At 36.8% G+C, this 13880-nt stretch overlaps 1 protein-coding gene across 1 annotated transcript in view; it reads left to right on the forward strand.

Moving 5' to 3' along the window:
* The window catches only part of st6gal2a (ST6 beta-galactosamide alpha-2,6-sialyltranferase 2a), a 61965-nt gene that overhangs the window by 30321 nt on the left and 17764 nt on the right, over nt 1–13880 (forward strand). The window contains exons 3-5 of the mRNA XM_024286006.2: nt 7–1022; nt 9995–10092; nt 12067–12168. Coding sequence (XP_024141774.1) covers nt 77–1022; nt 9995–10092; nt 12067–12168 — 1146 coding nt within the window. The 5' untranslated portion in view covers nt 7–76. The remainder of the gene's footprint in view (nt 1–6; nt 1023–9994; nt 10093–12066; nt 12169–13880) is intronic.

Raw genomic sequence — 13880 nt, forward strand, 5'->3', positions numbered from 1 at the left:
TCACAGGCCCTCCAGCAGGCTGTGGGGCGTTGTGCTGGTGGGCCAGCTCAGCAGGAGCCTGTTTGAATGAGAGCTAATGAAGTTCAGCATGAGACAGTGGAGGAAGGTGGTGCTGGCGGCCATACTGGCCTGGGCTCTCCTTTTCCTTGGCCTTCTCTCCTACTTCCTGGACACCCGTGTGGAGGAACCTCGGACTCCTGCCGGCTCCTTGGTTTCCCAGCATTCCGACACTCGCCGGCTCACCTCCATCCAGTCCTCCCAACAGCAGCAATCAGTCGTGGGGGTCCGATCTGAGCAGGGTCTGAACTTACCCAGAACTTCTATTAAAAACCAGCCGGAGGCAGGAGTTTTCTCCAGCTCGGAGGCCCCAGGGAACCGGGGGAAAAACATTTCAAGCAGTTCTCCCGATCAAATTTACGAAAGCCAGGAAACAAACCATCTGAATGAGTTGGACCTGCAAAGTCTGGCTGCCTGGTCCTCCTTTGGTACACAAAACGTGGGCTCTAACTTCAATGCTGCTTCCCAGCTTCGCGATAGAACATCTCAAAGCATACAGGACCAGAGCACCAATCATTACTTTGCTGCTGAGGACGAAGAGGGCCGAGAGAATGAAGATGAAGATCTGGCAAACGAGATAAGACCTTCAGCTGAGAGGAGGAGTGATGCGGACTTTGTGGTGCAGCAGCTGTGGAAGGGCACCGTGTCCTCTGGCATGCTGAGTCCTCGACTGAGGCAGGCCATGAAGGACTACATCAACGCCAACAAGCACCACGTCTCCTACCAAGGGCACCGCAAGGTGGCTCGCAGCGCAGACAAACTGCTGTGCCAAATGAAAAACCAGTCCCAGCTGAGGACGGTGGACGGGTCCGAGAAGCCGTTCTCCTCGCTCGGCTGGGCGAATTTTGTGCCGTCGAAACCCCTTCAGTCCTGGGACAAACGGCAGGGGGGGAAAAGCTTCAAGACCTGCGCGGTGGTCAGTTCCGCTGGGGCCATCCTGCACTCCGGCCTGGGCGAAGAGATCGGTGAGTACTCACTGTCACTTTTTATTTTCAGGCTTTTATGTCGTCTGTCTACAAAAAAATACATCGTTTTTTCCTCTGTATTTCAAGAAAAATTATGAGAAATCGGGCAAAAAGTCAATTCAGTTTTTGTAGATTTTATTCTCAAGACAGGTAAATGTAATCAGAAACGACATGTTTTAGCATTTTGTTAAAAAGTTTAAAGATGTTTCGTTTTAATAAATAGGCCTCAATGAGCAAATGTTCTGATGTTGCATATATAAATATTGTGTGTGTGAAGTACTTTATATGCTTATTTGATCCATAGTCCGGCGCGTTGTCATGTCACATACATTTTATTTTGTGATCATTCGTACTGGTTGGCAAATACTGTCGCTAAAAAAAAAAAAAAAAGTTAATCGCAATTAATCGCGGTTAATTTTTCCTCAGGTTTGCAATTAATTCATTAATTTTTTAATCGATTCCCACCCCTAATTTTAACACATTATTGTCTATAATTCCCTATTTCATTTCAGTTTACCACACAGACCCCTTAGCTTGAACTACATTTGAAGAACAGTTAATTTAACTAGAGGAAATCCCATTACAGTGATGGGCTCTGTGATTAGGGGCGAATCTCATCTGTATTCTTTGCTCCAACTTTGAAACGTGAAGACTTGATTGTCCCATCTCTTTTATGCCTTAGCTACATGCATTTTTATGGGGGGGTTAACCTGTTTTGGAGTTGTAGAAGGTCGTAGCCGGGTGCGGCCGCATCGTAATGGGGGTGCAGATGAGTCTTACAGTTCCCTTTAGGATAGAGGTGTCGAACTCAATCATACTGGAGGTCAAAATCCGAAACACACCCCAGGTCGCGGGCCGAACAAGATAAACATTTATTGAACACACTAAAGCTACATTTTTGAAACTTAAAAAATGTAACTTTTTAACATAAATATGAATAAAAACCGACAGGAATATTATTCCACAATAAATAAACTTAAGCCTTAAATAATTTTCAATATTTTACTCTCCATAAAAATATGTTTTGTCAAAATTATACAAGTAAGTAATGAACTAAACGTTAACAGAAAAAATGTCTTTACTTCTATGTCATTTTATATGAAAAATTACAATTCTAAAATATATCATGTTAAAATGATCCAAAAACAAACACTCTGCCGAACAGAACAAATGAAGCCTGGAAGTAAAACTAAAATGTCTCTCGCTGTATTACTCTGTTTTGCTCTTAATTATTTTATCCGGTTATGTTTATTTCTTTCTGCATCATGAGTGAGAGGGAGGAAGAGGATGAAGACACCTTTGTGATCTAAAACACTGTTTAAAGAAGAAAACCATAGATCATTCTAACTGATCTCTCAGTCTCCATATTTGTAGTGTTGCTTCAATATATTACCAGCAAGATGACGTTTGAATGCTTTACAAATGTAGTCTTACTGTGTTTAATAAATGTTTATCCTCTTCGGCCCGCGACCTAAGGTGTGTTTTGGATTTTGGCCCCCTGTGCGACCGTGTTTGACACCCCCGCCTTAGAATGAGAGATTGGTTTTAAGGAAACATTTACAAAATTCATCAAACAAAGGAACATTTCCATTCTATATGGAACTCAGTTTTGTACTTTGTACTTTTCTAGGAGTCTGGAACGTTTCTGTGTACATTTTTTCTGTCCATTTTACGAGTCGTTAAGTGTTAGTATATAAAAGTTGGATATGCAAAAGGTAACAAAAGGGGAGGAGTGAGGTCCAGTGGTTTAGAAATCTGTTTTAATTTCTTCAAAATACTGAATTTATTTGATTAATCTTCAAGTTTATAGGCCTGCCACAAAAGATTATTTTAACAGTCGACTAATCACTGATTATTTTTTCCGATTATTCAACTAATCGGGTCATGCGCAAACTAGATTTAAAGCACACATCTTAACCATCATTAGCTTTAAACTGTCTTAAAACTAAATGAATAGCATTACCTGTGATAATGCTAATGTGAATGCTGTAAGGTGAATTTGGCTGCTGAAGATGCTAGTGTTGATATCTGAAGATGCTGAAATTAATAGCAAAAAACGGAGAAGCTGAAACCCAGCTAAAATATTAGTCAAATTAGCCTCAAAACCTGAAAAAATCCTAAATTAGCAAAAACAGCTACCATTCAGCTGCAATATTAGTTAAACTCCAAATTAGCCTCAAAAACTGAAAAGATTCTAAATTAGCCAAAGTAGCTAGCATGCTCTGAAATATCAGCTAAACCCCCAGATAGCCTAAAAAAGCCTAAATTAACCAAAATAACTAGCATGCAGCTGAAATATTAGCTTAACTCCAAAATAGCCTCAAAAACTGAAAAGATTCTAAATTAGCGAAACCAGCTAGCATGCTCTGAAATATCAGCTAAACCAAAAAAACCATGAAAAAGCCAAAATTAGCTAAAATAGCTAGCATGTAGCTGAAATATTAGCTAAAATCCAAATTAGCCTAAAAAACCTTAATAAATGCCAAAATAGTCCAGAAAGCTAACATAATACCACTATAACTTTCAAATTTACTACAATCCAACTCCATATAATATAAAGTAACAAATAATCGACTATTAAATTAGTTATCAACTATTTTAATAGTCGATTAGTCATCGATTAGTCGACTAATCGTGGCAGCCCTGCTGGATTACAATTGGCGATATTGATATACTGTAATAATGCAAAACTACTTGGTGTACATCTCTGAGAGGCTAAAATAACTGTTGTCCTAAAGAACATTACTTCATCTGGATCTTTCTCAGGCTGCAGGAAAAACCCAGAAACACGACCTTCTGTTCAGAGAAATTCACGAAAGATAAGATAAAGGTCTTTTACTGATCTCTAACTGGGACATTGAGTTTGTTCAGCGGTAGAAATGGTTAAAAAACAAGAAATTTACAAAGTTTACAGCAGAAATAAGTAATTTGAAATCATGAGATTGTGGTGTGGGTGTGTGTGTGTGTCTCCAGCATACAACAGAGCTGAACACAGTACTGGCCACAACAGACGAGTAAAACATTTCCAGGATCTTGTGGCACACATTGAACAACCTCAAGTACGTCAAGAAATAGTCTGCTGCAGGCCTTTGTGCAGGAGGCAAGCACGAATTTTTCAGATGTGGGGTTGTTTGTGGCATTTTCTTTTATGCGTGTGTGTGTGGTGTTTTTTTTTTTTTTTCCTGATGCTTTTAAACTTTTTCAAAGCCTTGCTGTCAACCTGGTTACTTTATCAGCCTTACAGGAAAGATATCAGTCCAGTATCATCTGAATGACATATAAAGCTAAATATTGCTACTGCCTAACATAAACTCTGTAACTGAATGCAGAGGCGGAGCTAGGACATTTTTATATGGGGTTGGAAGAGGCCAGATGATTAAGAAAAGGTGCCAAATGAGAAACATTAGAAATAGAAGGATTTTTGTTTATTGATACTCTATTAAGCTGGGATTCTATTACTAAAGACATTTTTTAATATTAGTGTTTTATTTCCAATGATTAAAGAAGCTCAATCTTTGCCACTGATTAAACTAATATTGGGGGAATGTGGGTTAGGGGTCCCCCAATGATAAGACTCAAATGATCAGCTCAGTGGCCTTGTGGGTCAGTGTCCGCCCTGACACTGGAAGAGGTTCAAATCCACTACAGAGTCGTACAGAAGATTCGATAAATGAGACCTAGTGCCTCTTGAGGGAGGTTAAAACATCAAATGGTTCCCAGTCGCAGCTGTGTCTGCAGCTCACCCCTCCCCCAAGGGGTGGGTCAGATGCGGAGAACAAATTTCAAACACATCTAAGTGTATGAAAAACGAATGTAACTTTAACTTTAAAGGGTAAACAAACCCTAAATCAGCTCTTTTTTGTTGTTGACCTCTATAAATGGGGCTTTAAAAGTGCTGTCTGTTGGTCAAATTTTTGACAAATTAAAATAAACTTCTTGAAAATATAGTTAAAAACCGCCTGTGTGCTGCCCCCTACAGGTTGAATCGAGGTCTTACAGTTGAATTTTGTGATTGGTCAAACCATTTAAGTCCCAGGTCATGATCTGCAGCTCCAGTAATGGTAACAGTCCTGTTCTTCAGGTTCACCCCTCTGACCGGATTTTCACATTTCGGCTGTGGGCGGAGTCATCCTCCAACTGTCCTGTTTGGTTACACATCAAACCTGTTTTAGAATAAACATATTTTATTGATTAAAAAACAAAGAAAAAAATACTTAAATGATAAGAGGCTTTCTTCTTGACAGTGTATGTGAATCTACTTTTATGACAGAAATAAACACTGATATAGTTTTGCTTTGAGGATACAGAGCTTCCTCGTTTATCGCAGGAGTTACGTTGTAATCAGTAGTTGTAACCCTTGTGATATCATAGGTATGTTTACATTAAAAGTGGGTCATCTGGGCCCCACAAGACAGCACACTGAACTTTTTTTTTCCCAAGTATTTCTTATCTTTGATAGCAGCCATAAAATCCTGTCTACCTGCGTCATTGGAGAGGTCACACATCAAGCTCTCACTACACATTTTATAGACTTTCCTCAGAAAACATGAACATTTTCACATTTTTCCTCGTATTTAAAGTCTTCAAACTTCATTAAAAAAAGTCTAGAATCATAGAATGAAAGCAAAGATCTGCTTGTAATAGTTATTTAACTCTGATATGCTTTGCTGTAAAAAGGACACACCATGAAGGATATATATATATATATATATATATATATATATATATATATATATATATATATATATAAAACTTGCTCTTATGACTCCCACTGTTTTGTACTTCTGAGTATTTTTAATTTGATATACCTTTATGGTTAAAAAAGTACAGCTTTGGACTCATTAAGTATTTTTTGCCATAATATTTATGTTTTAAAGCAAACTCAAGCTGTGTTTTAGGTTTTTGTAAGTTCTTTTTATTTCTCTGGCAGTACTTTATCATTTATTTATATACATGGCTTTCAAATATGGAAATCAGAGTCACTTGTTCATATAGCCAAATAGGAAGTAATACATAAATACATTTAAAAAAGTTAATTTGTGTTTTTATTGATAAGTTAAAATAAGACCCTCGTTACTTCCTAAATTATGTAGCCTCAAGGGGGCCTGAGTGAATAAAATACAGGGTTGTGTCAGGAAGGGCGTCCGGCGTAAAGCTCTGCCAAAGCCAAACGTGCGGATCAGTGAAAGCGGACTCAGTGTGGCGACCCCTGAGGAGATATGCCAAAGATGAACAAGCTTTGATAATAGTTAAAAATATCTGTCATGAAATCCGACCCTCATTTACCTCACCCCTCTCGTAAAAAATGTAATTTGTCTGGAGTGTTGAGTTAAAATCTTCATTTCTTTGCTATAAATAAATAAACTAGCCCTTATTCTGTACTATTGCATCACTTAGAAATGTTTTGACAGTCCAAACAGACTGATCTGTTGTAGCGTGGCGGGTTTTTGACCAGGTTTGTAAAGATCAACTTGAGGAGCTTTAGATTGTATTGCTTTAGATTTTGAACGTGTGTGTTTGGAGAGCTTCAGCAGCCCTCGGATAATAAGTAAGGAGAGTGTGAACGCGGCGACAGATGGCTCTGAAGGAAAAAGCAGAACCCCCCCTGGTATCTTCTTTATGTCCCATATAGCTGGCTGGCTTTTGCCTGAGCTGTGCTGCGTGACGCGCTCGCAGGAGTTCACCAGAAGGGTGTGAACGATGGAAAATTCAAAGCTTTTGGATGACATTTCCCTGAAGTTTGGCCCCTGATTACAGTTCCTGAAAAGACTGAACAGGAGCTCGGTGGAACCAGACGGATGACACACTTCCAGCAAGTTGCGTCTTGTCAGTGAAAACATGTTTGCTCATTTTGTGAGTCATTGATTTGAGAAAATTTAATATGAAAGAAGCTTCAGTTGTCAAAAAAAAAGAAAAAAATCTCTAAAAGTTGTAATTTTCAGCTTTAAATCTTTGGATCTTCATCGTCTGGGTGTATTTTTACTCGTCCTTTTCTATTGAAACCAGTGTCTTTTTCTTGTGAAACGCCTCTTTAGTCAATCTGGGAGTGATGTTGTTATTCATGACCATCCTTAGTGAAACAGCAGCAGGATATTGACTCAGTGTTTCATCATTGTTCTGCTTCTCCTCAACAATAGCCAGAAAATAGCTTGAAGCAGCCAAACGATGACAAGAAATATTCAAAATGAACCTGCATCAATTTGTGAGTCTTACTATCACATTAATCATTGTTAGAATGTCATTTATCTCATTGTGTGGTCCTTGAAAAAATAATTCTTCATCTAAACCTGCATTCAATCAATCAAATTAAACGAATAAATCAGATTTTTTTTTTTGGTCGGAGAGAAATCAGTGAAGCTTTTGAGCTGAGAGTTCAGTGTGATGATAGTAGACTGCCACCATGTGGCCGCTGGTAGGAACTACAGCCTTGTTTTCTTCTGACTGGTTCAGTTAATGTGGAATTATTTTGTTTTATTTCCACCTGAAGTAGATTAAAATGTGGCTCAATTTAATGCAAACAATTAAAATGGATACGTTTACCATCCTGTTTGATTTTAGTTCACATTTTTATTTTCTTTTATTTTAGAGTGCCAATTTGCTAATGACTATAAATTTACTTCACATATTTATACATAAGTATATTTTTTATTTCAGAAAATTCTAACTGAATAAATGTAATTTGAAAGTTTTTAATCTGAAACAGCATCAATAGCTACATATATGTTGTTGCTGGCTGTGTGTTAACCCTCATTTCTCCCTTAACACAGCGAAAGTTTGTCGTGTTGACATGCGAATCAAACCGACCCCTCTAAAGTGTTGTTTTCAATCCAAAATGTAATGTTTCGAAAAGATTTTAGCTTAGAAAATGTAAAAAATAAAACAGCGTTATGACACATGATTGTGACATTCTTTGGAATAAATCCTTAAAACACTGTTTATAGTTTAGTGGAGCTTCTCCTGTTTTAGGTTTTTACTTTTGACACTTTTCATATATTTTTGACCTTGTTTTTGCTTAGTTTGTAAATTTGCACATCTTTATTTTCTCTCTGCATTTTTGATATTTTGGTATAAACATGAGAACATGTTTGATTTTTAGTTTTGAGATTTTTGCAGCAAAAAAAAATACTTTTGGTGATGCATCGATATGTATCCATTAACAATTCTGAATCGTTGTAGGAATTTTAAACAATCGAATAATGTATATAATTTTAAATGAAAATAGCAAACGGAACTTATCTGACCTTAAAACATAACTATATCTTTGTTAAAGCTTGTTATACTAATTATACTAATAATAATGATACCAAAGTTTTTAATACACTGTAAAACCTGTCAAATTATAGTGATTCTATTTTATTTATTTTTTATTTGCACATTTAGTCCTGAAAGTTTTTATTCAAATTCATTTAAAAAACTGTAATTTGCGTTTACGTGGCTTATTAAGGGGAGCTGGGATCATCTTTATGTTGGTCAACCAGAGAGACCAACGGTCACCTCCAAAGATCATTGACCAAAGTCAGATTTTTCTAGTTTTTAAATTTCTACTTCTAGCAGTTAACATTCTTTTTGATTAACACATTTATCCATTCTGCTACGGGATTGGTTATGGAGACTCACTGTTATGAAGAGCTCCAGTTCCTAAACACATAATACTAACACCACCATGCTTTCTTTTTTTCTAAACAAAACAGTTACTATCATGAAAAAAAGCAATAATATTTTTACAAATATATTTTGTAGCTTTGTTTAAGAAAAAAAAGTCTGAATCCAAATTAAAGTTTGAATTTGATCACCCGAGCTTTAAAAAGCCTCCTGAGGGAAGGGAGTCAGTGCTGCATCACATCCTCCGCTCTGGTGTCGTTTTAGCGCAGCAGCACGATTGAGGAGCATTGATGGATCGATCGGCACACGGCAGAAACGAGCTGATAATGATTCCATATTGTTGTTGTTGACGTGAGGGACAAAAGGAGGAAACAGAAGAAGCTAGGCAGCAGAGATGTTCTCTACAGGAGCTGCTGCTGTGACTCATATTTGATGGTGTTTCACAGAAAGCCTGAAGCTGTTCTCAGTTTACATCGGAGGTTACACAGCATACTCAAATATTCTCTATTTACTTTGAATTTATACTGGAAAAATGTCTTTCTTAAAACAAGTTCAAAAATATAGAATGCAAAGTAAAAAATCTCCAACAGAACTAGTTGAATTTGTCTTATTTTAAGATTTCTTAAAATAAGTTGGGATGTCCTGCACTTTTAAATCAAAATTGAATCTTAAATTATCTTAACACACTAATTTTTAGGTATTATTTCCTAAAATAAGGGTGTTTAAAAATATATATATCCTTAAGAGTAGGAATGTATATATGTACTAAGACTTTTTCCCACCAACATTTAATTTATCAGGACGGTAAACAAAGGTCTCTGCACCAGATTGTAGCTCAATAGCTAAATTCAATCTGTAGTATCTCCTGTAATTTACTCCAAAAGTCCTACTGTCATCATTTTTGAACCATTTAAAAATAGACAAAACCTACAAAGATAAAGCTGTTGAAATTATAGGTAAATTATGAGTCAAACCAGTTAATTTCATTATATTTAGATGTTTTTAGGTCAAATGACGTCAAGATTTGTAAAACTTTTCATCTTAAAACAAGACGTCATTCTGTCTTTTTGAAAAGTTAATTTATTTTAGTCTCTATCAAGTGTAAATATTTAAACTAGAAACTACACAAAAGTAGTTATATAAAGGCTTTAGATTTCTTTCTGTAGGTTTTATCCTGAGTCATGAAAACTGGTATAAAAACTTTTTTTTAAATTGTATTAAAACATAAACATCTGATTTAGTTTTTCAACATTTTACTGAACTGCTTAAAAAAAGTCTGTACGTTAGTGGTACATCAGACCGTAATGGTTCACCTTGTTGCTGCTTCATTAAATGCTGATCACTGATCTGGTTCTGGACTGGTTCTCCAGACAGCCACGAGGCCGTTCTGCGCTTCAACGCCGCGCCCACAGAGGGATACGAGCAGGACGTGGGGACCAAGACCACCATCCGCATCATCAACTCACAGGTGAACGGCCGTCGGGCTTTTGTCTTGAAATTAAGAATGTAGGAATGTTATCAGTGGACATGTTTGACTGAGAGCTGCACCTTTACCTGACACGCAGAAAACGGAGGATCCCCATTTGACTAAAAACATTAGTTTGTTTTTATTTTACTTAACCCTGGAGAAGCCACAGGGTCTAATTTGACAAGTTTGTTTTTATTTTATTTTATTGTACTATTTTTCATTCTTTTTCTTTTATTTTTTGACCGTTAATTGTTGCTATCTAAAGCAAAACAAACCAAAAAATGTTGTCAGATTAACCCTAAAAGCCCCCCCCCCGGCCCAAAAATCAAAACAAAAGGAGAAACTGCTTTTGGGTTCTTCAGGGTTCAAAATTGTTTTATTTTTTATTTTTATTTTCCTTTATCAGACGACACTTTTCTTGTAAAATGATGTGTTGATTGATTTGCTTTTATAGAAATATTTATTAGATTTTTTTCATTTTTTTTATTTTGATTAAAAAAAATAGAAAATCCTCCAAAATCCATTACCCTAGAAATTCTCCAGCACAAAAACCCATTGTGCATCGATGCTCACTAAATGAGCAAATATAGACCAAAACACATCGAGTTTGAATGATTTCTTTCTTGAAATGAGTATTTTTTAATTTATTTTTTATAAACCATCCAACTTTTCATCATCAGCACTCAGTGATTCATAAATAGTCTGTAAAATGTTCACATCGATTTGATTTTTACTTTGGGAAATTAGTGATGTCATCTTTGCTATTTAAAAAAAATTTAAGTTAGTGAGCGTGAGTCTGAATTCCTTAAGATAGTCCTACACTACATGGGTTTTTAGTATTTAGGGTGAAGGGATCATATTCAGACACAGTGATAGTCTCTTCTACAGACAGACCAACGTGTAAATATCCCTCAAACTCCCCGATGTTCAGGATCCGCCTTCCTGCTCACAGTACGACAACTAATCAGCTGCTTTTCTATTGACTATGAAATTATGCAAATTAGATTTTCAATAATAAATTTGCCTCATGGAAATGGACTTGTGAAAAAAAAAAAGTTTTTGCGCTTGGAAGAGGTGGCTTTTGAGGTGTTTTGAAATTGACATATTTCGCAAAACTGGAATAGAAACACTTTTTTCAAATTTCTTTGCCGCTGCACCGTGAAACTGTTTTATTTTTACCATTTATGATGAAGTGTTTTGCATATGTGTTATGGAAATGCAGCCATTGAAACTTCACATTAAAATTAAGATTGAATTAATTAGGATTTAAAACATTTTTTTCATTACTATTGACATATATCGGATCATGTATTACACTTCCTGGTCATTGATCCACTCCGATCACCTTTTGATCCGTTTTCAAAGCATTCCCAGTAATCTTTTTTTAGCCAAAAAAAACAGTTGCTTTCTAGAACATAGTTTCTGCAGACCAGTAGTAATTAATCAGAAATTCACCTCTGAGTTGTAGCTTGTTGTTGGTGAGACTGTTGGCAGGGAGCAACTCCACCCCCACTTCCCATCACCCATCCTGCTAGCTTACAGCCCCTCATACCTCCAAGCTAATATTAGCCGTGCAACAAGAACATGATTTTCATCAGTGGGCTTTTAAGTATCTATGACTATTTGATAGTTTTTGTTTTGGTATCTGTCAAAGTGTGAACTTTCTGCATCATTGAGCAGTCTCCATCTTAACGTTCATTCCACCTTGTTGGATCTCCACTTTCTCATTAGTTGCGTTTTCAAAGTGTAATTTGAGATTTCAAAAAGACACATCAAAGTGCAGCTTTTTACCCCCTTCTGCTGGTTATTTTAACATTTTTTTTAGGCAGAAATGGTTCGTTCTTTTTCTCCTCTGCTATCGTTGCCGTCACTTGTATTCAGACTTTAAAAGCCTGCAATCTGAAACATGCTGGATGTTTTTTTTTTTTTTTTACTTTGTTTAAGAATCTAACAAAAAAACACATTTTTCTGCAGATTTTGGCGAATCCTAAGCATGAGTTTAACACGAGCTCCATCTACAAGAACATAATGCTGGTGGCCTGGGATCCTGCACCCTACACGCTCAATTTAGACAAGGTATGTGTGGGAGCGACGCATGTGTGGATGATGAGCTCACACTGACAGCAGGGTCAGCGTGCACGGGTTGTAAAAAAAAAAACCCTTAAAAAACCTTTAGTATGGAGTCAGGGGAACGCACGCAACTCTTCAAGTACTTGGTTATGTTTCCATAGCAACAGTAGGGGTCAACGTAAACCTTTTTGAGCTCATTGCCCTTCTGTGGACCTCCTTCTTATCTTCTCCTGTTTTTGATCATCATCTTTCTCTCCATCTGACTTCTTTTGACCACACTAGTTTGTCTCACACACATTTTTACTGTTTTAGTAACATTTTCTCATCAGATGTACGATTACCGAACCTTATTTTCTAAAAATAAATCAAAATTTTCAGCTATAAATGACACACTAATTATCTGAAGCATTTTTATCATCTTACTCCTACACCACGAAATATTCAGGAATGCAGCAGCGAGATGATCCAATTTTCTCCATTTTTTTTATCGAACGTTGAAAAAAACGTTTTTTTTTTTTTAAGCCAAGCCTGTTCAGATTTTCCGTGTGCGGTTACACAAACAAACGGAGACGGGGATGAAAAGGCCTCCTGTAAATAGACAGCAGGGATGTTTGTGAAGGACGTGATCCTCCACTAACTACTTCACCTCTGCATCCCTCTTGCCTCTGCCTTCCCCAGCAGTGTTATTATTTCAACAGGAAAAATCTGAAGTATGCACTCTGTGTTTTTGTTCACCGTCCCCGGCCTGACTTGTTTGTTTTTGTAGACTTTACTAAGCTGGATGCTGCTAGACTTCACTTTAAAGCTAAATTATGAATTCTGTTTTCCTTTTTGAGTTCCTTATTTGGTTGCTTATTATTAAGCAAATCATCACAGACTTTGTGATCTAAATTCATGTTGAAAGTCACTCTGGTATCTTGTTTTTGCTATTCTTACTATTCTCAAAAGAATGTTGCTCTATTCATTGATTAAATATGTAGCTTTTTAGGTACCTAGCACCTGCTGAAAATGTATAAAACAAATTAAATTAAAAAAAGAAAATAACATAAGAGCAGAAGAAACCACCCAAAAGGTAAATTTCCTATGAGGTTAAAAAGAAAACACATAAAATTCACGAAAGTAGCCAGAAACACACCTGTCGCAAAGTTCCAGTTCAATTATAATTGGATGATCTTTGACTGTATAAGAGAACTGGACTGAGTGACTCCTCCCCCTTGCAAATTCTAAACAGGAAGTATCTGCTGGCTTCTATTGAGAGATAAACACTAATTTTTCAGTCAGTCTATTTGTCAAAGTAATCATTCTTTCTCTGATACATTTTTTACATCTTCCCTCTAATTCAAATTTTTTTTAAGATATTTTTTTTCTTTATCTCAAGTTATAAACTGACCAATCAAATCCCTCAGTAAAAGCATGCGATGCCGCTGGCCCCGCCTCCAACGTTTGATTGACAGATTCCCCTGAGTCCACTTTCAGTGAAAGGGGTGTAGACTTCAAACAAGCTCACTCGTGATTGGTGACAGTGGTTGCCATAGAAACATTGACCCAGACCAACTCGGACCAATCACTGTCGTCTGGGTCCAACATGGAGACTGAATTAGCTTCATTTCATTGGTGTAAGAAGTAAGGCATTTCCAATGGGTGACATCACTCTCGCTCTGTCCAGTTCTCTTTATACATTCAATCCTTAGGACCTGGCGGACATTTTGGGTCAAAGT

This window comes from Oryzias melastigma, linkage group LG21 (genome assembly GCF_002922805.2).
Source record: "Oryzias melastigma strain HK-1 linkage group LG21, ASM292280v2, whole genome shotgun sequence".
NCBI lineage: Eukaryota > Metazoa > Chordata > Actinopteri > Beloniformes > Adrianichthyidae > Oryzias > Oryzias melastigma.